The 27,426-nt window shown below is 46.4% G+C and overlaps 1 protein-coding gene across 18 annotated transcripts in view; it reads left to right on the forward strand.

Moving 5' to 3' along the window:
• Positions 1–27,426, forward strand: part of LOC105692034 (CUGBP Elav-like family member 2) — a 274,308-nt gene that overhangs the window by 123,790 nt on the left and 123,092 nt on the right. For all 18 annotated transcript variants that reach the window (XM_048650635.1, XM_048650637.1, XM_048650633.1 and 15 more), the window contains exon 3: positions 10,516–10,685. In XM_048650635.1, the coding sequence (XP_048506592.1) occupies positions 10,516–10,685 (170 nt within the window). The remainder of the gene's footprint in view (positions 1–10,515; positions 10,686–27,426) is intronic.

The following is a 27,426-nucleotide window of genomic DNA, read 5'->3' on the forward strand; positions in this document are numbered from 1 at the left end:
TTCGACGTTCGCTTCGTTTGTTTCATTTCATTCATTCGTTTCTCTATTTTACTCCGTTAATTATTGCGATTTTTTTCTTCTTTTTTTTTCTTCATTCGCTATTATTTCACTCCTCGGTCGCGTTCGGTTCCACCCGTTTCTCTTCGGTCCTTCTATTTTTCCACGAGGATATCCTTGGTCCTCGGTAAGTGGAAATCGACTCACCCTTGTTCTTATTTCCGTTCCATAATCCCTGTATCGGTCCCCTCGCACATCGGTCTCCGTATTGTTTAAGATTTTGATCAAAGAGCGATGTACTGCATATCTGCTTGTCTGGATTAACATGCGCCGTTCGTGACGGAAACGTTAAACCGCGAGAAATAAATTTATTTCGTATCCCCCACGGCCCTGGGTATTCGTTCGTTCGTCCGCTCATCTCGAGCACTCGTCACCGGGGGTGTACGTTTCGAGTTTCGAGTTTCCCTCGGTCGGAACCGCGCGCCGCGGAACGCGCGATATTGCTCATCTCTTATACGTTACGCGGCTTTCACGCGGGCTGAGAATTATTTGCAAGCGAGCCGTGAAGACGGAACAGAGCTCATATTTTCGAAGCTTGTAGGCGGTAATGCCAATTTCGTGGTTCGCTTTGTACCAAAAGCAGGAGGGGGGCGTATATGGTGTTGGTTTTTTACCGGAGGCGAACACCACCCTCGCCCTCCCGTCGTCTTCCATTCACGCTCCCTCTCGTTCGCTCTCGCCGTTTCTTCTTCTTCTTCCTCTTCTCCTTCCTTTTTTTTTTTCTTCTTCCTTCTTTTCCACCACCACCACCACCACCAACACCACCAACACCCCCCCGTAGCACTTGACAACGAACACGCCAAAGCCGCCTACGGGGCGCGCGCTTCACGGCTCACGCTTCGCGGAACGCATTCACGTCAGTCGCATACGGCGTCGTTCTCGTGCAACCTATAAGCGCGAGAAACACCCCGTTTCATCCATCCCTTACTTTACTCCGTAGACAATGACATTGACAGGTCTACAACTCGAGGAAAGGGAAGGGAAATAGTAGTAGAGCAGAGCGGAGACACGAAGAAGGGAAAAAGGAGGTTGGGGGATAGGGTGGGTGCCCCAGGTCGATTGAAATTGCAACGCTGTAATCGTAGAATCCCATCGATGCGTGCAAGGGGTGTGAAGCGCCGAGAATAATTGGTTCGTTTTTATTAATGTTGGGGTGGATTAAAGTTCACCTCGTCTTCGCGCAACGGTGTATATGTATAGTACTCCGAATAGCGTCGGTCGGGGTGGGTGAAAAGTAATTCGAACCGCATGTAGGAATATCGATGGAGAAGGGTCCCGCGGGTCGCGGACGGACGGGAGTAGGTTCCACGACGTAGAGAGAAGGGGTGTTTTCTTGAGACGAAACTCAAACTCGCCTTTGCCCATCGTTTCCTAATCTCCAATGACTGCTGGGGTGTAAAATAAAAACCGCCGCTACTAAACTAAACCAAATAGTGTGTAAAGCTGGGCGGCAGCTGAGGGGTTGCTTTGAGAGGATTGTCGGAGGGTTTTTCAGGGAGTAGGGCGGGGGGAAAAAAGTATCAAAAGAAAGAGTTCCGAAGGCGAGGAGGTCTCGCCTTGAAAGAAAGCACTCGCCAAACAAGACCGAGACGGTTGTAGAGGGAACGCCTCGGAGACAAAGCAAACAATTAGGAGTTGACAGTGTGGCGAGAGACGACGACGCCGTCGATGCAGTAGGGAAATGGAGGAATCGGAAGATGGGGAATTGAGAAGGAGACTCCGACTCCGACGACTGACGTCGGGGACGTAGATTGTATCGAATATCGTGGCCCTTATATCGGAACCGTGCATCGAGACGTAAAGCATAACTCCCACCCTCCCTCTGCACTCGTCACTCGCACCGTCGCGAAACCTCGTCGAGTAATACCGAAACAACTCGGCAGGGATATCCTTGAGGTTCGATATTCTAAAAATCGATCCAACTTCGGTCAACTTGTTACAATTCGACCGTATGAATTAGATTTCATTAGATTTTTTCAACTATTTCGAAGAACGTCACCGGTCATATGCTATTGACAACACTTGTTAGTTCTACTGACTGCATATTCTGGCTACTCCACTTTTTTTGAATTCTCTTTCGACTTTTTGAACGTGAATTCTTTCATTAAATTGAACCAAGAAAAAAATTTGGTTCGCTTGGTTCCCGGGGCGCCATTGAACGGTGCGCGATATTGTACGAATATCCAGATTGGATATTCCTGAAAATAGTTGAACGTCGTAATTATCAACGTTTCTCTCGAGGTATTGTATTGATGCGTATAACACGTCATCAATTTTCGAACAAGCGACAGAGTCGTCTCGGCGGAGTAACGCGACGACGCTATTGAAATTCATCGTTTGCGTCACAGCGTCTATAGGTACGCCGCAACAACAGCAGCGATTCGAGCGAGGGATTCGAGTTCAAACTGGAACCGCCAACGGTCGCCCATGGAGATTTTGCAAATGTCGCGTAAGACTGATGGCGGTACTCCGTCAGAAGCTACCGACGAACAAAAAGATCGCTCCTACGAATTGTCTGTCGTTCGTCGGTCGGATCGGAGACAAGACGAAACGGGGCGCGTCAACGATTCTGGATAGCGAAGCTCCGTCCGATCTTGAAGAAAAACAAAAAAAAAAAAAAAAGAAAGCTCACCCCAACGAAGATCCTCCGCGCACCGTCCCACCGTGCACATTTTCTTACTTACTGCACCTCTATAACTTGAATCCAATTAAAATTCACGCACCCACTTTCGCGAGCCTCCCCCCGGTCCTGCTTTCTTTTAGCGATCATAAACGGCCACGTGGCGAGTGTCTTAATATCAAAGTTTTTCTTAGAGTTTTCCCGTAATTTTGTAATTAAAAAGTTCTTCAGCTTCCATGCAAAGCTCTGCATAAACCATCCACAAAGTGAAGAGCCCTAACCCCCTCCTCTACTGTCAAAAAAGACGACGGTGCGGTTTTTTCTTCTCTTTACTTATTTTTTTTTTCTTTTTTAGGCTGCTTGATTTCGATTTGTTCGTTTGTTTCTATCTTTTTTCATTTATTATACGTTTAGCGAATGCGTTTTTTACAGTCTTTAGTCTCAACTCTGATTACGGTTTATACTTTCGCAGCTCGTCCTTCGTGGACCGTATTACAGATATTCCCGCGACCTCAACAAACTTTACTTTTTTCCTCTCTCTCTCTCGTAACGGGGCTTTCATCCCTATACATTTATTTTCCCGCTCACTGAAACGGTAAAACGGGGAAAGCATCCCTCCTCGTTAGACTATACGAAGAAATTTGCATATTGTAATCCACCGTGCATCACAACACCTTGATTTTCCTCGGCCTGTTGCGTCCTGGCTTTTACCAACGGACGGCTAGACGCGGCGGACGAATGAACGAACGGACACGGCGCCATTAGCGTCGCATAAATTAACGACACCCCTTTCCCCCGACTACAATCTATCGCTGGATTTATAACAACGTCACTTCTACACGCCGATCCCGGCTAAAGTTCTCAGAAACGATCATGCTCGGACGAACTGTTCTCTGCGGAATTGAAATTCGTTGAAAAACGAAACGAAATTTTCAACGTTGCTTGAAATTTAGGAAGAAAAAACTCCGCGCAAAATAACCGCGAATACCATTAACATCCGGTACGGGGGTAGAAGACTGTTCTGCCGCAACCCTCGCGTGGTCTCGAGGACTGACGATAAAAAAAAAATGAAAAAAGAAAAAAAAAAAAAAAATGACTCGAACGGTAAATATTTCAACGGTTCAACGGTAACAGTTTTCGCATACGTGGGACTACGGTGGCTCGGGTTGGCGGAAAAATTTAACCTGGAAGTCATGCCTTGTCGGTGAAAATCGGCAAAGGACTTGGCCTGTGCACCAAAAGACTCGAGTCACGTACGCTTGTGTATACGCGAGTTGATGCAGTTTACCCACTCGACATTCCAAACACTCAAAACTCAAGTTAATCGTCGAAACGAAAACGCTCAAGCCGCATCGCGGGACGGAGAGTTTACATATCCGGGACTTGGCAAACCATCCAATTTTTAGGATGCGATCAGGGTCGAGTCTGTACCGGTGAAAATTCTTCTTTTTTTCCAACAATCGTCATAGTTAGGTACCGAAAACCGATGGGAGACGTCGCGAACGTGCATAATTTCAACAGTCCTTGATTCCAACGGAAAAACATTGCGTTTCTATGTTTCGCAATTTTTAACTTTTGGAAATCGGAAAAGGGAGTCATCACTTCGTACGTGTTTCACTTGCTTGTCGTACGAACGACACGTGAGCCATGGAGTGGAATATATAGTTTTCGGCGAGATTGATTCAATATCAGTCCTCTTGTTTGCCGACTGATTGGTATACCGCGGTGGCAACAGCTGACGTCAACGTCTCCGCGGCTTCAAAGACAAACGGAAACTCCTGTAATCTGGTTTGCAGATAGCGTTCGGGTCGTTGACCTACCGAATCTGGTCGGTTCTCGAATTTGCAATTTTTTTTCGGCCACCCTAACGAGAACTTTGAGGGACCGGGGCTCTTTGTAGTCGTACACGTGTATGCCTGCGTTATGTTTTTTATTTCATTTTTTTTTTTTTCTTCTCCTCCCAAACCCTCGACCAACATTTTTCAGAGCATCTCCAGCTCCGGAAAATCTCGTTATACTTCGTGACGAATAAATCAATAAATAAATAAATAAATAAATGAATGAATAATTTCATCAATATTCATTACATCCAAATCGTTCTTTTAATTAATGATCATTAATGCCGATGTAACGTTCTAATTACGAATGAAACGAATTCCAGGTTTTTTATTTTGTTTTTATTTTATTTATTTTTTTTTCTTCACACCCGTCCTCGCTACGGACATACTTTTCCAAATCTTTTGACCCTTTCGAGAGGGTTGGGTGTTCAGAAATACGATTTCCGAGTACACCTCGAATATATAGATATATATATACTATATCCTTGGAAACAGAGAGGGGCAGAGAAGAGGCGCGAAGGGAGGGGACCGGTGTCTGGAATAATTATAATCAATTTACCTCGGATACGGGTCGGACTTCTGATAATGAGATCGAATTGGGCGAGAATATAAATACCGGCTAACGAGATGGGAAATTTACGAACTCTTGGCGAGGAGAGACACTTAAATCGGATTATTCGAGCGGCGGGTCCCAGCAGGTTGCCGAGTTTGACGCTGAGTGATACTTTCCTACATCGTTAAATCTTGAGGGGGGTCGAATCTCCCGATCGATTTTAAAATCGCTCCGAAGCCAACGGCTCCCAGGCAACGGACTGCGAACTCCTAAACTGTAATGAAACTCGCTTCATTTTTTGTCAACCCTTTAAACGTCCGAAGATCGATCGGCCGAACGATGCGGGTCAACCGATCGCTGGAGCAACAGGCGGTACAAAAACGGACTCGCTAAAGTGCGAAGTAATATTCATCAGACGCTGTATAACCTCGCCGTGAAGATGATATACATATCACGATGCACCGCGGCGCTGTACTACGCCGCGTGTACGTACTTCCATGAATATATATGGATACGGATAGACGAGGGGGATGATGATATCGTCGGACACCGAGCAACCGATATTCGGTCGGGAATTCGCGAGGACTTTTCGAGCAGCGTTAGAGCGGCGCGTTTCGCTGGAAATATGGATAACCGGAGTTTGGGGATGAAATTTTCATTCGACCCGGTACGATTCAGTTATCGTTGAGTTTTTCGAGAAACAATTCCGGTTGTGTTTTTGGCGGATGAAAAAAAAAATTGAAAAACGGAACATCTTTCGACCGGCTGTTATTGCAGAAATTCGCTCACTCTCGCCGGGTGAATTGAATTAATTCCTGAAACGCTATGATTAATTTCTATTAAAGATCCGCTATAAACAATGCACCGACGAATATTGCGAAATCCTCGTCCCTGCCGCGGGCCATTTCTCTTCCTTCCTGTCTTTAGTTTATCCAGGAATCGATATATATATACATCTCCGTCTCTCTGGGACACCGGGAACCACAGGAGACGCCCGCGCTTCATTCGCTTCGTCCTCTCCCGCGTAATACCGTGATATAGAGGCGGAGCACCCCGCCGGTGCTCAACCTGGATTGTTAGGGCGAGAAAATTATGGCGGGTTGAATGTTATTTAGCGGCCCTCGCGTCGCGGGTCCTTGTAACGTCCCGCGTCTCCGAAGTACGAGTCGAGGTACGACCCCGACCGCTGATCCGAGAGTCCTCGTCGATGGAAAAAGCGAATTTTATGATCCGGAAATCTATTTGTTCGGACGTCGCTATCGGCTGACAATTTTTTAACGAGTATCCGCGCCCGTTCGTTCGTCGCCCGTCAAAAATCCATTATCGGATATCCCGGTTCTCCGTCAAGGAGGGACGACCCGTATTTTTGTCTGCTTGCCATAATGGGTAATCCTGGAGGATCTGCTACCCACGGCTTATATGGGACCGAGTCTGCCCTCCGACGAACTCTCGAGTATCTCGGTTTTGACTCGTTTTACGCGACTACCGAATCCCCCGTCTCGATGCTCCCGGTGAATTGTCTTCCGTCGAAATCGACCGCGGCGACGACGATCCAACGTCTTCCAGGAAAACGGCTCACTCCTTCAAAGACGCTCTTCGAAAGGCAGGTTACAAATTTCGAGTCGACGTCGAAGCAACGGTTGACGAGTTTCGTGATGCTGAAGTTTGCGATCGGCGTTTCAAAGTTTCAATAATTTTACCAAAGATTTTCAAGATTACCGATCGTCGACCTCTGCACACATTCGCACGGCGAGAATCCCCGATTCTCCGTGTCCCTTTGTTCCCCCGCAGCCTCTTCCTCTCTCGCGAACGTCCCCCGTACCAACCCCCGCCTCTATCCCCGTTAACCCCGCGGACCGCAACTCTCCGGGGGCAGCGAACAACCCCCAGGAGAGACGTTACAAGGTCGCCCGCGCGATCGCACCCGAGTAGTACATCGAGGATGTGGAGCATAGCCGCCCCATAAAATATCGGCAAAGTTTTGAGGTACCGGTGCAAACGCCGTTGTTCGCTTGGTTCCGTTGACTTTTGGGAAAATCAAATAAATTATGGAAATTGATCGGTGTGGTGGTCGATGGCTCTTTTTGCTCCTTTTCTTTATTTTTTCTTATTCGTTATTTTTCGGTATCCGGAGAAGCGGACCGTCCGACGAAGAAGCGTTGTTTCGTCGTCAGAGATCAGTGGATATCTAGCGTTTGAATTATTTGCTCGGACTACGATCGATCGACCCACATAATTTATATATCTATTTTCAGCGCGGTTACCATCGCAGAATGATGTACGTCGATGCATCGGATGAGAGTGCATTCGATAACTGACTGCATTCCGTATTTAGCGTCGTGAAAAATACCTCGAAGTATCGCGAAACGAAACGTCCGAGTTTTCCCTGTTTGAAAAAGCAAAAGCGAGATACCGCGATAAATCGATAATAAACGAAAATCTCCCTCGAAGCATGCACATGCAGGTAAACGTCGTACCGATTTGGGACAAACGACACGCTACAGATATTTAACTTTATTGCCCTCTCGGAAAGACTTAATAGACCTCGGAGCTCATTAAGTGAATCGGTCACGCGTTGCCTCAAAGTAATTACTCCGATAGCTGTTTACTCACGAAAGGTTTTCTCTCTTCCAGTTGTTATTTTTCCCCCGTTCACTCATGTGCTCTGTTTTTTGTTTTTTTTTTGTTTTTCTTTTTCGCTCTAATTCATTTATTCTTCTTCAGACCGCCCGTCCAAACTTAATCTGGAAATATCGAATTTCTTCGATACGTTGCGAATGCTGCATGTTTTTTTTTTTTTTCTACTCGATATACCGACATGTGTCGGTGGTCAACGCGTTGTAGGAAGCGTGTAGCGAAGGAAGAGAAAAAATTCGGCCTAGCGTCGGTTCGAAGCGAACTCCGCATTTGGGGTAGTTTAAAGTCACTCCGCGTTCATCGACCTCGATCCAAAGAACTTTCGCCAAAAGTAGGGTCGAGGATCAGAAGGTGGTAGGTACAAGTCCAGGGGGGGGGGGGTCGAAGGTTGGCAGGGTATTGTGCGCAACATCGCACACTGATTGGCCTCTGGAATAAATGCGACCGTGTCACGGATAGGTCAGAGGAGGGTACGCGGGATCCGTGGCAAAAGAAATCTTGAATCTGGAAAATGGAAACTCGGAAACGGGGAGAACTCCCACCCGCCTTCGTATGAAAATAAAAAACGTCTCGTGGAGAGAAAAAAAAAAAAAAAACACGTCAGCACTTTTGCCGGGGATTCGCTACGTTCCTCGATTCGGGCGAATAAAAATTGCCGATAAAAATCCTGTCGGATGACGAGGCGGGTACATCACCTGTACGAATGCACCGTGCGTGTACGGTCCGTAGAGGGATTTTCCGGTCGTTCGAGGTATGCGGAAAAAAAAAAAGAGGAAGAAAGAAAGAAAGGAAGTAAAATAATTATATATCACGAATCCGACGAAATTTATCACCCGCGGCCTTTTGAATACTTCTCTCTCTTTTACCTCCTACGAAAGGGATGCTCCGATAAAGCTCTTCGCGCGTATCACGTGAAACGAAAAATACCTGTAGTGAGTAAAATGAATAGTGGTAGCGCTATACTTAATAAAAGTCAGACGTAGTTAATGGTGGGGCGTCGTCAACTTGGTTTTTCTTATTCGAGTCTCGGTATGGGTTTCGATGTACTTTATGATCCCTTGCGAAAATAAAGTAGCGCTAACCGAACAGATAACATCGATATCGAAGACGTGGAAACGGAGACCAGCCCCCGATCGAGTTTCCCACTACTCGCTTCGCTAGCCTTTGGCTTCTCTCCGAGTGGAGTTTGAGGGGCGAATTTCGGGACGGAGGCATCTGTCTATGCTGCTAGCTCGCGTGGCTCGGTAAGTCTACAGAAAAGGGATCGGACCGGCTCGAAGGGATCGAACGGCCTCGAAGGCTGGGGGGTAGTAAGTGCGCTTCTTTGATATACTTGACCTATCAGACTCGGTAATCCCGACGCCCGAACCAGACGGTGTACGAATAGCACGCCTGCTATCATAGGGAAAGCAGTGCTATCCACCTGACCGGTCAATCGAAGACGAATCAGTTTCACGTCCGAATCTTCAGAGTCTAAAATTCGGAACTGTTCAAAATTCACTTGAAAAAATTTGAGCGGCGAAACGCCAATCTAAAGAATTTTTCCCCCGTTCGATCAACTTTCCCGAGATCCGTTTCGACTCCGAGGGAAGAACGCGAGTTCCCGGTTTTCGAATCAATCATCCCCAGCTACGAGAATACCACTTCTCCGCCCGATTGTCAGTGAGCGTAAACGGCGAGATGGCTGCGATATAATCGACCGATGATAGGCCTCCGATAAGAAATCCGCAGAAGCGGTAGTTTGGCGTACAGCCATGTGAGAATGATCGGTTTCATGATTTTATCACTCGTTGTCGTGCTCTGCCAACTTTAAGACCCCATAACCCACTCTCGTTGTAACTTTGGCTGAAAATATACGAGCCGGGGTTACGCGTTACATGCACACGACTACCAACGGGGACACGGAAATTGGAGAAGAGAGCGAGACGAGGGGTTGGTATATAGGTACGTACGTACGTATGTGCGCATAGTTTGATGTAGACTCCGCTAGCGGCATCTTCCCCTTGAACCTAGCGGCCTAACTAATACCCGCTATAGATAGAAGATGAGAAGAGCAAGTCGGATGGAAAATCGCTTTAAACCTTGTCGGCTAATATTAACTTCGGAATACAAGGAGGCGGCAGCATCTTTCTGCCGTAGAATAAGATAGAAACAACGGTATATATACACTCCGTAGTCTTCTCCGTCGAGGCGACGATAACAAAATTGAAATTTCGCTCCGACCCGCCGATAAGCGCCGAAGAAAGCTCCTCCTCCTCCTCCTCGTCTTCGTTCGAATTCGGGGAAGTGCGGAGAAAACGAAAATGAACCGACTGACCGAAGTGCGACAGGTACCGAGGTATATCAGGTGTGCGCGCCTCGTCGCCGGGGTGGATTAACGGCGATGTTCGTGCACGATGACTGTTTTAACGTCGAGCTTTATGCAAGCGAAACTTTACGATGCAACAAACGCGGCGTCCGCAGCGTGAAACAGTAATGCCTTCCGCTCATATAACCACTCGTAGTCAACAGTCCACATAACTCATGCCTACACGGGCGGAGAGTGTGCACTGCAGCAAAAGCGGCCACGTTAAATGCCGACAAAACTCGGTCCAGCTATTTTTACCTGGCAAAGATCGTTACACGCTTCTGTACGCGGTTTATAAAACAGCCGCGGTGAAACAAATACCGCCATTATCATCGTCGTTCGCATCTGACGAACGTGTAGCCACTTTGAACGCTCTCGAAATACTTTTGACAATCGCGATGTGTAACGTATATACGAAGTCATTTGATGAATCATCGTTTTTTTTTTTTGTCATTTGTTTCAGCATGATGAACAATAACAGTGTGGAACAACCGGATCCCGACTACATAAAGATGTTCGTCGGCCAAGTTCCTCGGAGCATGGACGAGAACGATTTGCGGGCGATGTTCGAAGAGTTTGGCCGAGTTCACCAGATCAACGTTCTTCGGGACAAGGTCACAGGGAGTAGTAAAGGTACGTGAATGTCATATTCTTTATTTTACACTCAACCTGTCCGTCACCCCGCGATTCCAAAGTTATCGATATCTTCGTCGTCCGAGTCGCAATGACTGCGGTCATTCCGCAATCACAACATCGTGTAATTTTCACGACGAGCTTGAAATGGATGGACTCTGCTCAAAATCGAGTATACTTACCGATAGGTGTTGTAGATGGTCGGGTGCCTAAGCTAGGCAGAAGTTCCTCTATTGATTTCTTGCGACCACGTTACATTTTCCACTCTCCATTCCCCATTCATATCGTCCCAGTGTCTCTAAATTGACGTACTGACGTGGGTCTTGGGAATGGTGTAAGTTCTATTTGGACGAACGAGACGCGATCCAAGCGAAAGAAATGGATAGGAGTGGATAGAGAAAGAGAGAGAGAGAGAGAGAGCAATAGAAGAGAGAAATGTGGAGAAATGTGGAGAAACTGAGCAAGGACGAGAAACGAGAAGAGGGTACAGCGAGAGGAGAACGGAGAATCGCCGATGGAGGTAGAGAAGGTAGAAGGTGGTATGTAGCACGTAGGGATCGATGCTCAGACAGCGGTCGCCAGTCGCTTCCACGGCCCTTCCTCGGTCTATTGATCGGAGGGAGAACTGGGAAGTGGGAGGGTGAAAGTGAGGGTGAGGGAATTTCCTGCCCCCCCTCCCCTCCCCCTCCCCACCCCATCCACACGTAGGTATATATACGCTCACCTATAGGCACATGGAACGTAAACCGCCGTCCTCATGGAAAAACGTTGCCATTGGACGCAACCGAAAGCGGGGCATCCGCCGAGTCGGGTCAGTGTTGCCCCGACACCGACGATGAAAACCGTTCGGTTTTCCACGTAAAAATTCGTAGTTCAATGGAAATCCGCTGACCCAATTTACGCGTTCCGTCCTTGATTTATTTCGCATTTATTCGAAATTTTATTCGATCATCGTTTTGCGTGACTCATCTAATCGAGATTAACGCACGACTTGCTACGATGTTGTTACAAGATCGCGTTATTACCGGCGAATCGTTCCAACTATTAATCGAGCCAAAAAGTCGCTTGGGATCAGTTTTTGTCGCACAGGCGTCCGCTCGGCTACTCATTTTTGGGTATCAAGGATCCTTGGAACGACTGTAAAACCTCCAACTCGTAGGCCTAACTAATGTTCTACATCGGTGGCAGGTTTTTGCACGATGAACAGAACTATCCGTGTCGACTGACGTTGGATATCGCGACGTGTGAAGCGAGCGTGAGGGGGAAATAATTTTTTTCTAGTAAAACTGCAGACATGAAGAAAAAAAAATGAAAAAATGGCTCATAAGAAGAAATGAAAGATGCCAGAAGAACTGAGAGGACGCCGATAAGTCATTGGTGGAGATTTTTCAGGAAACTTTTCTATAGGCTTAGAAAGCTTAGCTGCCCGGATTTTGGGGCTTATGAAAGCACGCGAGATTCTTAAGCTTTTAAAGTTAAAGGGGGCGGCTCAGCCAAAGAGCAGCGAGTGGATTTACTTCTTGTATCCGCTTTGAATTTGCTTCTTAGTTTCTCCGTCTTTTTTCAACCTCTTCAGACTCCCATCACACTTTCAATAATCTGCGAGACGCGTTCTTGTGTTTTCGTTTTCAACGGTCGACTCTCACTCAAATATTCGTGCGTGCGTCTTTCGAATTTTCACTGTCCATACAATCCTCCAAACGGGCGTCCTAAAACGCGATTCGAGCCAAACGCGAATATTCTTTACCTTTGAACGATATCGCTGGTAATTAGTTCAAAATCTGGATAAAAATCATTCCGTACGACCTTCTGATTTCCGTGGATCTTTCCCTCCACGTTTTCAATCCCATATCGTGCGTATGATTTCACTATTTTGAAAAAGTCGCGGTTCGATGATACTCCGGAGTACCTATAGCCGCGTTGTTGGGATAACCCGGGACCGCCGTTACCGGGCTCGCTTTCGGTCCAAGGATTAGGATTCCGTAGGAAGGAAGAGGGCTGAGGGTGCCTACGGAGAATGATGAGGCGCCGGATCAGAAAGCGAGTGTCAATATTGGAGGAGGACAAACACGAGACTCTCGAAGACCCCGGTGGTCATCCGACGAATAAGGGAAAGGGTTCTCTCGAGTTGTTCGTACCAGCGAACTTGTATCCGTTGACTATGATTTTCGCTTTCAGATCGCTGAATTTTTCTCATATTCCTATACATACCAGGATCGCGGTTTTGAAAAAATTCGCACCGCGACAGCTATATTCTCTGGGAAGGAGAGAATAAATAATAAATGCGAAAGTTTGAGTGAAACGGAGTGCGATAGTGAGTGCAAAGTATACGGGACTTCGTCGCAAGGCTACTACTAGTACTCGCTCTTTTCATAAGAATTTCACGTCGCAGTTCGCCGTGTATATCGGCGTGTAGATTTGAAGTCGAAGAGGCAACGGAAGTCGGGAGTTTGTAATTAAAGAAAGTGCAGAGTTGTGTTGCAACGGACGGAGTGGAGCCGTTGGAACCTTGCACTCTGTGTTGTGACAGAAGACGACGCTAGGAAATAGAGGAGGTCCGAGGTGGCGCTAGCAAGAGGAGAGACAGATGGTACTGGAATCTTTAAAATTGTCGAATATCGCCCGTCCGCTATTGAACTCCAGTTCGACGTCTTCGCTCGACCTCCTCATTCCATCGGTGCGGTGCGTCTCCGCTAATGAATAGACATGTTATGAGAAGAACGAATGGAGAAATTTTACCCATTTTCACAACGCTATTCACAATTATTTCATCCGTAGCGGGAAATCACCCTTCTCGTTCGTCGATCGATTATGGAAATTATTTTTTCAAGGACGAATGGGCTCCCATATCACACATACACTTTATTACTGGAACAGTGTGCCAGCTATTGACAGCATCGCGATTTACTAATTCCTCTGATTATTTATAAAAATGAATACTACGTCGCATCGTGATTCATTTCAAGGGTAGAACGACGTCGCAGCGACGCAGTTGCCGAAAATAATGAAAACGACGTTAAAAATTTAAAGCAGCTGCGGCGTGAACATCGAGCAGTTTTTATCGTTCGTTTGATATATAGATGTTTTTTTTTTTTTCAAACTCGTTGCCACCGTTCCAACGTAAACACGTGTCTTCGATATCATTTGCCAATCGACGCGTCGTTTATATTCGGACGATTTTATTCGTTGGTTAAATATCGTTCGAGCGACGATAAAGTTCCCAATATAGAATTCGGATAACTTGAAACGTCGAATAAAATTGGCGGATCGACGGGGGGGAATCTAGCTGCGTTTCACAATAGGCGAGCAGAGAATTAACCTTCCATCTTGCTACCCCCACGCTTTTCGAGGCTCCGATCCTTTCCGACATGACGTCTTACATCCCTCGGATGCCGCGTAGCAACCCTTGCCGGGAATGGAGAGAAAGTGTCCTTCGTCCCGCGGTAGCGCGCGACGGTCTTTTGAATGGGGAAACACCGCGGGGGAAACACGGCGTTTCCTTCGGCGCACCCTTTGGGACTCGCGGAGTTTCCCTCTTTCGAGAGTCACGGTTCTCGCATAGAAATCGAGTTAATTTATTTCACCGCCCGAATACAGAAGGTCGAAGGCTGAAACCTCCGGGCTGGTTTCAGACATCCGGGGGCTTCTAGTTTTCGGTTGAATCGAAGGTTGGAAAGTCGAAGACTGACGGCTGATGGCTGATGGGTAACGGTCGAGCGCCGTAGCCGATTCCACGGTATGTCGGGTGGTTTCGCACTCGGCGTGATTTACCTTCCGCTTTCACCCGAGTCTCGACTCCGGTCCTCGGTAAGCTACGTCGCCGGGGTTCTTAGCCTCCGCTTCGAAATTCACTTTAATTCGTGGCACATAAAACGCGAGCGCCGTAAACACTCTGAGCGGCACTTAACAGACTTTCCTTTCATTTCCTCTAACTTCTCGTTTTCCCCGCGAAGAAATGACGAGGGGACGAGAAAAGAAACGGCGATGGAAAGGGGACGCTGAGAACGTGAGAAACAACTACGAGAACAAGCCGACGACGATTCAACAGAGTATTCTTACCCTCGCCCGTTTTTCCTGCGTTATAACACGTTCTACAGATTCTCCCTTCCCGCTGCACCTCACTTTTCTTATTTCTTCAATTCCTCACCATTTATTCTCGTACCGGAGATACTCGACTCCTATATCCCCCCCCCCCCCCCTCCGATTTTCCGTCCTCCTCCGTTCCCAACGACGGGGATAACTTCCAACCCACCCAAAAGTTTTGTTCGGCTATTGAAATAAAGAAAATACAAAATAGGGGGCAGAGGAAAAATCGATTCGATTCGTGAAACGCGATGGATGAGGGTGAATAAAAAAAAGAAATTCAACTCCCTTAAATCGAATGTACGCAGTATTCGCGTTTTCTCACCTCGCAATCCGAATGTAAGAACAAGAAAAAAAAAAAAGAAAAAGAAAAAAGAGTCGGGTGGCCCGCACTGCATGCACTCCGTGAGATTAGACGACGAAAAAGTTGAGGGAAACTTTTCCTGCGAGAGCGTTACTGGCATCAGGGTCGACTGGGTCGTTGACCCCGCCGGAAACGTGGGAACCGGTACCTGCCCTGAGAAACCATACCGTGCAGCCGGGCGCAGGGCGCAGGGGTGACAAGACGTATCTCGTTGAGACGAGGAGAAAACCTTTGTTGGGCGGTACACTTGATACAGTTAATTTATTAACCCTGTTGATTATAAATTTACATGGCAAATGGTTGGGATTAAATTAAAAATTGTAATTAAAATTCATGCGTATTATTCAACAAGCTCAAAAGGAGTCCCCTAGGAGACTTTGGGGGTGTTTAGTGATAATTGGACCGGAAACCGTGCGCCTTTGACTCGAGCTTCCCTCGTGCGCGAAGATTTCTTTGTTTAACGTGAGCCCTGGTTTCGTGCTAAGATTAAAATTCCATTTCGGTAATGTCTTCCGGGCGACGTACTTACGCGCCTGGGGTTTCTATAGCGTTGAATTTTTGGGAACGCCGTTTCGACGGAGGGAAAATAAAATATGAGTGGGTTGATTTTGTCCTTTTTATCAGGTCGAAAATCATCCAACGGACAAAAGATCGGCTGTACACGTTACAATAACCCGCGAAACGATCCGTCTCTCGGAAATTTTATTCGCCTTCTGCGGCCCGCTATTCGTTATTAAAATTAGCGGAGATCCAAAGGGACGACTCTAGGCCCGAGACGATTTCGAATTCGTACCACCCTCGTATTATAGCTGAATGCCGCGGACGTAAATTCCAGGTCGTTAGTTACGCTCGAATCGTTATAATCGTAAATTAATTTCATCTCTCGCGCCATGTTTTGCACGTGGAACGAAACGTGGCGATTTTATTTTATCCGGATGTATATGTATGTATATATGTACGCGGGAATAAATAGAGAGCAAAAAAAAAAAAAAAAATGAATAGGAAAAATTGGATTCAGGAAACAAAACCGAAAGAAAAACGTCGTCTACCTCCGATACAAGAAAGTTATGGAGGAGATCAAACATGATGTATTCTGAATACTGATTTTATGCGATCGCATCTAGTAAACTATGCATCCGTCATCTCCTTCCTCTGCACGGTAGACGACGTCGCATCAAAAACTCGCTTCCGAACGAACCTCTGTACGGCGTGGAGATCGGCAGCGATACTACCGTCACGCATTTGATCAGGCGACGAGAAAACTCTTCGAAATCTGTCTGGAATTTGCGATTCCGAATTGTTCGAAAGAGGCGCGCAATGACATTTCGATGCAGCGGATTTTGCGCTTCGCGATTTAATGTGCAAAGTGAATCGAGAAATAGATTCAACGGAAAATAGTGCGCGAAAAGAAAGAGGAGAGAGAGAAAAAATTTCATTTAGGAATAGGGGAGACAGAAAACATCGTAGAGACAGATAAAGCTCGCGTAAATCGTATACATAAATTAATTAGAAAGTTGGTAACTATTATTATTCCGGTGAGGTAAGCGCGGGCAACGTTTCCTCCGGGCTCTGTCTTCCTATTTATATCTCGTACTCCCCAAGACTGCGAATGCCAGACGTTTTGGAACGTTAGGGTGGGCGCGATGGAAAACGGGCGAAGGCGTCGCGAGACGACGCGCCCGTAGAAACACGATGGGGTGGCGGAGGAAGTGGAAAACCGAAGCGCGCCTTAATTTAAAGTTGCGTACGGGATTTAGACTTTGCAGTTTTCAATAAGGATAGGCGAATTGAATTTCGCAGACTACAATTTCATTGTAGATTATATACCGGCGCGAAACACCTGCCGAAGCTTTCGGAAAATACAATCTAGCGCGGTAGGCTCTTCGCTTCACCTTCGAAGACTCTCGTGGCCCGTAAAATTCTCCAAAATCGAACCCGATTACGAGAGGAAAAAAATACAAGACTCGAGACAAAATTCACCTTTATGGCGTAGGGCGTTTGTAATTTGATGATCGGCGCGCTATTTTTTTTCTCAGAATTATTTCTCCGAGCGTAAATATTATTTTTACAAATTGTACGAGGAAAATCTCCGAGCGTAGGAGTGGTATAGAGGCACTGGAGGACGGGATGAGCGGTCGGGTACTTTAAAAACGAGAAAACCTCGATAAACCGGCCGAAATGTGAAAAAAAAGGCGATTCGAAGGCATGTGTGCATTGCTAACGAGATAATGGAAAGGAAAGAAGCGAGTGCACGTACGTAGCGAGCAGTTCAGCTATCGGTGTAAAACAAAGTGAAAATCAACGAACTTGCACCGGATGCAAAAACGGCGCAGAGATACCCCATGCACGGACCTTACGACTGGCCAATTTTGTACGCCCTGGACGTCTGTAATCTCGTATCCGGAAAATTCTGGAAAACGAGGAATTCCGTAAACTCGAATAAAACTACGAAAATTATTGGTTAAGAGGGAGACGGATGCGCGGGCAACTTTTAAAAAGCCGATTTATTTACTCGGTTCGATCGACGTACCGATTGACCTTTTGACCGTTCTCTGACATTTCCTCTCAGACAATGAAAAAAAAAACACCGGCTGACGAAAGTATAGACATTCTGATTCAGGGGCATTCACTTTTCGCAATCAACCTAAACTTTGGCAGTCTTGGCTTCGAGCCCAGATTATAATAGCAGGGCTCTAAAGTTTAATTCCTCGAATCTCACTTCAGCTTTCTCTCGCACCCCTTTCTACTTCATGTTTCCACTTGGCCTCCCCATCCCTCGTATTCCCTTGTTCCTCCCTTTACAGTTCTCTTTTTTTCTTCCCCTACTTACTTACTTCAGCTACCCATCGCACAGTTTTAGTCACGCACGATTTTGGATCATCGTCGATTACGTAAATATTTATTAACACAAAAGTAGTTCAACTGCACCTATGTATCTCGATGGAGTTTTGTACGAACGCCCGAGGAAATTCGCGATCGGCTTATCCAAATTCTACGAACGGTGCTCGCGCGGAGCTTATCCGAGGACTTGTTGATTTTTTAACTCGGTTTCTGCACTCTCGCTCCTCATTACTCGACTTTTTATTTTTTACGCTTTTACCCGTTATCCACCTGAAAACGTCCACTCGACGAAAAATCCACTTATGGAAATGGATCTTCAATTTAAAACAGATTTACATTTCGTTTCTTTCTTCTCGTATTAAAGGTTATTCCCGGTGAGAGAAAAAAAAAACTGGATTATCGCGTCGTAAATCTGTAGCTCCGCTTCTCAACGTTCGTTTTGAAGATCTCCTATAAAAGTGATATCAACGCTTCGAATCCTGAGTTATAACTTTACCGAATGTTAAAGTTCAAAATTAAATTCTACCAATTCCGCGAAGTAGATGCTCGAGGACAATCGGAAAAACATCGCCTCTACGTGTCTCGTGCTCGTGTAGTTTCACCATTGGTATCTAACGCGAATTAAAAGAAGCAAATTACTCTTAGAAAAAAAAATTCGTCGATCGTATATTCGCTCTCGGATAGACGTTTGGTTTCGGTAGGCCGACGAGCCCCATTGAATACGATGAGGTGGGTCGATGGGGGCGGTTTTAAGAGGACCAGAGAAAGGGGGCGGGTTGAAAAGGGCCTGGACATTATCTCATATTATAATACACAATGAGATCTTCCAGGCAATAAGATTTCGCCCTAAATTTATGGCGGCGTATTTACACGGGAAAGGGGATGGTGTAACAAATTAGAACGATTTATCAAACGCATTTTCACCGGGTCGCCGCGTACTCGCTTGATATCCGTCCATTACTTCGTTTATAACATTTCTTCTGCTGCTCTATACATATATACCCTTATTTTGCTACATATGTTTCTCCGCGGCTTCGCCCAAGATACCTTTTATTTTTTCACGTTACGTTAGGTTATACCTCCTCCGCGTATACACGCGTGATTAATCACCGTTACATAATTCGTAGGAGTTTTTACCTCCGGTTGCAGCGCCGACAAATTTTCATTCGCTTTTCCATCGATCGTCGCTTTTGTTTCTCGATTTTTTTTTGTTTTTTTTTTTTGTTTTTTTCTCTGCACCGAACGCAGTTCTCATTTCAATGATTCACCGGCGATGGTACTTTCGCCCTGACGAACGCGAGGTATACTTATTCCAGGGCGGTTCTATCCGTGTAACGGAAAGTTGCGAGGCAGCGCACGTAATATCGGTAAAAAGAAAAGCACAATTGGAAAAAGTTCAAACATCGCGATCCGGTTCGTTGTTTCCACCGTTCTCCTCTTGTTTGACGAGTGAATTAGCCGTACATATACGAACAATTGGTTCTAGTTCCATCGTGTACCCGACTGTAAATGTAACCGTATACGACTCCTCGTAACGCGCTGCTTTTCTCTAAAGCCTTCCCTCCGTTCTCTCTCTCTTCGCCGCGGCTCCAACTGTTGCTGTGATTTAATGACTGCCGTGAATTAGAAGACCCCCAGCTACCGAGGGCAGTTAAATTTTCCACGTATAATCAAAGCTACGCGATAAACCTACAAAATTATAAATAAATCCAACGACGTTCGACGTTGCTTCGATTTGTACACACGTGTCAGTCGACCTGAAATCACGTGGCGTAGCGGTGAGGGGGGAAATTTTTCTCACAAATTTCCCTAAATTTTTCCAACGCGCAAAAAAAAATCTCGCAACGAGGGATCGGATCGGTGCTCAACCGCAAGGGTAGTTATTCAGTCGATCGTAATTCACTCTAAAAGTGATCGCTGCGGTATCTGGCTTATATTCAGCCCGTACGAATGGCGGGGCTATTAATTTTATTTCGTCAAAAGAAAGCAGAAAACGATGCAATAAAAGCTCAATCCCTCTAATGGAAACAAATCCCTTCCTTAGCCACGGAGTTTCCCCAACACACCGGCGCGCCACCGAGTTAGGTATGGAGGCATCATACATGTATATCCTTTTTTCGCCTAACCCTCCCGCGTCCCTCCAACATGCCACGGCAACGCCGTACAATTTGTAAAAGTATATCTCCTCCCTCCCCGGCACAAAACGAAGAAAAAAAAAAAAAAAAGAACTCCTTTTTCTCCATCCGTCCGTTCCCGGTCTCCTTCCTTCTTCTCCCGTTCCTCGACGAGTACAGTCGGATAACCCGATACAGCGAACAGATCGCGGTGAGGGGAGTGAAAAAATGGGGGGAGGGTGTGGGGGCACCCTTTGCTTCCGAGGCAACAACCCCCCCCGTCGTGCACATTTCAACAATAGCGAAATTATAAAATTAACGAGTAGCATCCATCAGGTAGCATAATACCGACGCATTAAGCTACGCTTGTGTGAAATTAAGTTTTTGCGGTCTACTCAATCTTGGTTAGGCTTCTGGTTCTCTCGACTCTCGCCCTGTTTTGTACGCTGCAAGAACGGACCACCGCGCCCCCCTCCCATTACGCGTATAAATGTGCACTGTAGATCATTTCTCTTCCGCGCGGATTATACAACTTTACCGCGTTGTATATAAAACCGAAGCAGAAGTCAACTTCCAACGTTCCCTATCCAGTGTGGAATATTTCATATCGTACTGATATTCGTACGAATATCGCGACGTTTTATTTATTTTGTTTGTTTTCAATTCATTCGCGATATCGTTCGCGATATTTTATTCGTTGAAATTAACGACACAGTTTAACGAGCTTTAACGCATTTTTCGTTCGTCGGTTACCCCGCGCCAACCGGGTCACAGCCAATTTATGAAGTCTAGGGGATTAACTGTAGCCCGTGCACTCTTTAACCCCCGTTGAACAATCAACGCGAAAATGGGATTAATCCTTCCTAACTCGATACGACGGATTCTTAACGGGCTATACATACAATATATACCAACACCGTGTATTTCTCTATCCATCCGTCTATCTTCGGGTATACGGATTCAGCCGGCATAGGCCCAAAGGGTCTTCCCCTTTATTATGATCGAATCGCGGCCCGTATCCATCCGATTACAATACCCACGTCGATGAGATGAAACAGCGGCCGAAGGGGAAAAGGGTTACTCGCCTCTCGATGATCATATTCGGCGGAAAATTATCATCCATCGTTCGGACGAACGAAGAGATGAAATCATTCCGCGGTGCAGCAACGTTCGGATCCTGTAAAATTTACACTCCTATAGAAATCTATGGAGAGGAATATCGAGGCTACGACGCTTTTCGCATGCCGGGGTATTCTCGGTCTCTGAAATATTTGTCATTTTCCAGAAGCTTGTTTGTCCCAGTTTTACTACGTCGCGGCATTGTTTCGCGTTATCTACTTTACCCCCCCCCCCCCCCCCCCGACTCCCGCCAGCGGGTACTTTAGCCCCTGACATGTCGACGGCGTACATGTACTTCCTGGACGACTTCGCGTGTTACTTGGACTCGAGCAAGTCGACCGGCGATAACTATGGAAAGTGTCGGGTGGGAATGTTTCGATGTTCGCGCGCAATAAAAGCAACTCTAGTGCACCACCACTGCCGCTGTACGTACCTATACGCTTTTCGAGCTTCGCAACCAACGAGAAAATGATCCCTTCCGCTCGATTATCCGTGGAATGCCGCCGCTCGGAGGGACACACGTACGTACGTATGACGGAGTGCTACGTGATTCCAGGTGCTTTGATACGATTAACGCAATTATAATCTCCTCTTTGTTTTTTGTGTTTTTTTTTGTGTTTTTTTTTTTTCTCTCTTCACTCGCAGCTCACGTTCTCCGTCGGATTATACTCGAACGAAATAATTGTCATTTTTTTTTTTTTTTTTTTATCGGAGTGAAACACGCATCAGTCGCCGCGCGGAGTAATTAATTTATCTCACTCTCTCTCGCGAATCGATTACCCGCCAATCTGCGGAGATTGGAAAAATTTCAGAGATTCGGGGACGAACGCACTCGTTGAAACGCGTCGCTGACCACCGGAAACGGGAGGAAAAGAAAGACGTAGAACGGAAAGGGTGTTGGAACGATAAGAGGAAATAATAGTTAAACGCTAACGACGCGACTCGCTTCGTTTTACTCGATAAGAGGAAAGCGTACGGGGGCTGTATAGCCTCCTGCGAACTGCAGACTTCTACCGCACGCCCGCGCCTCCCGTACTAATAGGTAAAATGTAGCCGGAGGATAGAAGTTGCGAATTTTCGTCGTGTTCTCTTGCTGCGTGTATTTTCGAGTCCGGACTAACGCACCGTTTAATTACCCTCGTTAATCCAAGAGGTAATCAAGCGTAGTCGGTATACTAGCTGCTGCAGCACCGTCGACCCGGCACAAAGGCTGCTCTCGGACGGGAAAATATGAGAATAATTATTTTATATATCCAGCTAGTTTCTACCCTCGTACGATAGTCGCGCTCTATAGACATATACGTATATACGTGTACGTATAGGTGTACGCCGAGCGTACGTCCGTGCGAAACGTACAAAGCCGAAAAAATATTCTCTGTAAACCTTGGAAAAGCGTTCTCTCGGCACTTTACGAGTGATTGTGCGATGAAATTTTTGATTTTTTTTTTTTTCACGTCGATGCCTATCCAAAGCAACGTACGGTGATTCGCAGTCGGTCATATTCGCTGTTATCGCATCGCACGACGTAAAATTTCCGTGTACAGTTGTATGTAAATTATACCTTTCTATACACATCCTGCGTACGTTCGTGTGCGAGAATAAAGTAACCCGAGTAAGTTGATAACCTTTAGCAAAACATTGTCGAACAACGGGCCGAAATATGTTACCCTACTCTACGGGTTCTATAAATTCAGCGTTAAAGTCTCCCACGTCAAATGTCATATTCTATTTCCTCCGGGTCGTATAAAAAAAACGTATCAGCGGAACGCCAATGTCTAGTTTTTTTTTTTCATCATTTCTCTTTCACTCGTTTTCTTCCTTTTTCATCGCCCGCGATTCTTCCAGAGGTCTACAAAGACGAAACTGGTCTAAATTTTGAAAAATATCAAAAAAATCACCACGACCCTCGCAATTGAGAAGCCTCAACGAATATCCGAGACCAATTTATATAATTACGTCCATAAAACTGGACGTTCGTTGTCCGCTGGTTCGAACTATAACGCGGAGTGCGGGATACTATACCGGTCGATTACTTTGAATTAAGAGTCGGTACTCGAACTTCGAGTGCGGTGAAGTATCCGAAGTCCGCTTGTCCGCAATAATTACGACGAACGCAGCTGAAGGGTTGCTCTCGAACGGTTCTACTTTCGACGATCCCCCGGGCTTTACTTCTGGCGTTCGACCCTTTTTGCCAACGTTCGTTGTACAGCCACGTTATTCGTTATACCTTTGACGGCCAAGGTTATTCGCGCCGCGAGGGTCACCGAGATATATAGAGATACATATTTCGCGGAATCGTTGACCCGTGAGGTGATATTCCGTCGCGGTTAATTATACCGAGAAAAAGAAAACACCCCTACGCAACTCGCACGTACTTCGGGAGTACAATTTAATTCTCTGAGCGTGTAACGCGTGGTAGTACCTAATGCTCAAATTTTTCCGCCGTAATTGAAATCTGGCACGTTTCGTCCTCGTTCTTTTTGTTCTCTCTCTCTCTCTCTCTCTCCCTCTCTATCTGCGTCGCTTCGTCTCTTTCTCTCCAGTCTTTGACGTTCCACCCTCGGTTCCACCGATAATCAGGCCGACGGGGAAAAACCGTGAATTGATACGAGACAAATTCAATCGTACTTTATTATCTCTCTTTTTTTATCTTCGTACGGTATGAACGGCTCAGGCCAGATAATTGGGCCGGAAGCTTAGAGCCCAATACCGCAGGTACAGCACTGCCGGAATCGCGGAATATAGGTACTATATTGGGGTACATCCGACTACAGTATTTATTTCTCGTCGGACAACGGTGTATTTTTTTAAAAAGCTTCGGTTGTTCTCGTTGAAATCATTATTGGTAATCATCCCTTTTTTTTTACGAATCGCCACCTATTTTCATTGACCAACAGTCGACTGTTCGGCGTTTGAGTCGGACTCCCTGAATTTTTCGATGATCATTAAACAGCGAAATTATCTTTGATCCGTGGCATCGCGTTGTAAAAAGATGTACGTAATCTACAGGGAATTGAGTTGCAGGTTGAACAAAGAAAGAAAGAAAGAAAAAAAGAAATAAGAAAATGAAAGAAACACTCGTAACTGATACGAGCGTTGGCGATGGGAAATCGGTGGTTAAATTTTTAAAACGAACGTCCGCAGACGCAGCTCTAGCCTAGCGGTTTCTCGCAGCGTTTGGCGGGGGAATACCGACTTTTCGCCCAAACCCGTATTCTCGCGGTATAGGTGTGTACTTGTACAGCGATGCTTCTCCTCGAATTCCTCCGCCCCCCGTCCCCCCCTCCGCCCGCCACGATGTTGCCCAAGCCGCGAACTCTGAACCTGGCAAAGTATATGAAACGAGAAAGAAAAAGAGAAGGAAAGAGCTATCGAGGCACACGGGGAATGGAAGGGAAAAAGCACGCTTTGCTCCGCGAGGTAGATCTTTGTCCGGCGGCCGCTTTTTCATTCTTTCTTCTTCCTTTTTTCACTGTTCATGTTTTTTTTTTTTTTTTCTACCTCCTCCTCTCCCTTTTTTGGCTTCCTATTTCTCTTTTTGCCGCATAACGACCGGACTCCGGAGATATGTCGATGATTTCGCCTTTGAGGGCGGATCCGAGGCACCACACCACTTTTACCTTGTACGTACGTGTGTGTATGCAGTACACCTCGGTGGCGTTTTCCCCCGCTGTTCGCCGCCTCCTGGCTTTGACTCCCTAATGACCTAGTCGCTGGGTATAATCGTGACTAGGAAGTCTTTCCTCCGTCGTTTGCGAAAGAGGGAATAATTCGAGTAACAACAAAGCGTAACCCTTCTTTCATGAATTTATTTTTTTCACCTCGTGCGTACGCCGTACTTGATTGTAAGTCTCGTACCTGCACTCGGGACTGAAACATTTCTTTTTTTTTTTTTTTCTTGTTTTCTCTTTGGCGGGGCGTTGAAAATATTTTTAGCGCAACCGGAGCGACTTTTGATCCATCCCGTCCTCGATTAACAAAGACCCTCCGTAAGGGTAGTTCGAAATCTCTGCGACTGCAAGGTGAAGAAGAAAACTGAAATTGCGGAATGACGCGAAATAACTCCGCGCGTACGTAACCGTCGTATAATTCTGATTCGTTTATTTAATTGACTAAATTCTATTATATTACGCGGACACAAATTTCGCGTATATAACGTAGGTATTCGCAAAGCATTACCATATTTTTTGACGTGAATTAATTTTATAATTCAATTGAAACGCGTTGAATAAACCGAATGTCATTTATTAATTTGATGACGTTGACGTTGATTTGTAATTCCATTAACAATTCCATTTCGTTTATACTCGAACTAATCTACTACCGATGCGGCTGAAAATTCTCTGAAAAACTTCGGGGCGTCGGTTCGGAAAACTAAAATAAAACGACGGAAAAACTTGAAAAAATTTTTCCGCCGAAGTAGCGCGAAAGGCGGCTCGGTCGAGTTGACCTTCGCAACGAGAAATCCGGTCTCGTTACCGCGCGCAATCCTCGGTATATATACATACATAAGTTTCTCGACGTTAAAAAAGTTCGCTGCCGCCCTCTCGTCGGACCCGTAGCCCGGTAGAGGAGGATGCTCGGTCGAAACAAGTGAAAGGGCCACGGCACGGAGTTTCTAAGCTAAGTTGTAATCTCCCGCAAGCAGTGCTGACGCGATAGGAGGACCGCACTACTTCCAGATAACTGTGCGCCCAAGAACATGCTAATCCTCCCCGAGGATTTACCGCGGGGTTGCGAGCCGAAGATTTTCCCGCCGTTCGGACGACTCGAGCCAACCGCCCCGGCAGATAGGGTACGCCAGCCGCTCTCTCTCGTTTATACGGTGGATGGCCCGGCACCCAATTTCTCGCCATTTATTCCGCGCGCGGCGCGGTATCGCGCGACGTTCAAGTTCGCGCAATTTAACGAGGGAGACTCGCTGCTGGGTGACAGCTGAAGTCCTCCTCGGAACCGTACCGACGCCCGCCGCGATGAAAGAACGTTGAAATAAAGGTGTATAACGACGGAGGAGTCTGGCTGCAGGCGAGATGCTCGTCGTCACGAAGGATATTTATGTATATATATTTCTGGCAGTTTTCGCCCTCGAATCCCAGACCGGCAATTAGGAACTTACGTTTTGCCGCGTCAACCCGACCCGCGTTTTATTCCCTCATCCGTAGTACATCCTTGCCTTTTTCCTCTTCTCTTTTCTCATCTCGCGCGCCTCGGCGATCCTCGCGACGCGGCAACAGATCCGTCATTAACGCGAACCCGTTGCTCGCGCTCGTCGACTCGTACCAACTGGTCAGATATCCAAATTTTTTTTCCGTCACTGTGAAACGCGAAACCCACTTCGAATTTGAAAATTAACGTCAGTAGGGATTCGTACGTTGCACGTTGTCTCCCGAACATGGCCGACAAATCCTTTGAGATATGATCAGATACGAGGAGAATCTCACAAGTGTCCATTATCTCGCCGCGCTGTCTATATACGTTCCCACTGCTTCTTTTTTTCACGATCGGCAGTAAAGGAGGAAAGATACATCAACGGAAGTCTTTTCCTATCCCCCCCCGTTTCACCCGCGTCTCCTCTACTCCCCCCCCCTCCCGTAAGATTCATTCTTATCCCGCGGGATCTACGCTCGCGATCCCCATATCCCTTTAATGGAATCAAACTGCGCTAAACGGTACGTGAAATCCACCAGTCACCCAATGTGATAACCGTTGCGATGCACTCGCGTGTTAAAGGCTCTCTATGTATATATCCGCCACGCCTTCCCCCTTCCCACCCCCCTGCACACGCGGCTCTTTATTATTTTCTCATGCCATTCGCTAGTCGCGTTCCATAATGCGCACAATAACGCGAGAGAAATGCCCAATCCGAGGGATTTTGTGGGCTTTGAATATCCCATAAAAATAAGATGATCGTTATTCGGAATTCTTGGGCATTCGCCATCTCGGAAACCTACAGCAAACGAGCATCGATACTAGCATAGTGTTTCAGGGTGTTGATGAATAATTGTGCTAAACTCAAGGGGGTGATAAAGTGCACTGAAACAAGTAATCTGGGCATCGAAGATCCAAAAGACGAAGGCTTCAGGTTGAGGTCCATTCCTTCGTATGTCGTTCATTCATTTTTAAAGTTTCAATTAATACAAATAATCACCGTAATTGTCGGTCATCAGGCGATTAACCTGCGACCTTCGATGCCCTGAGTCGCCTGAACGCGACGTCTTAT

The sequence above is a fragment of the Athalia rosae genome, chromosome 2 (genome assembly GCF_917208135.1).
Source record: "Athalia rosae chromosome 2, iyAthRosa1.1, whole genome shotgun sequence".
In the NCBI taxonomy this organism is placed as follows: Eukaryota; Metazoa; Arthropoda; class Insecta; order Hymenoptera; family Athaliidae; genus Athalia; species Athalia rosae.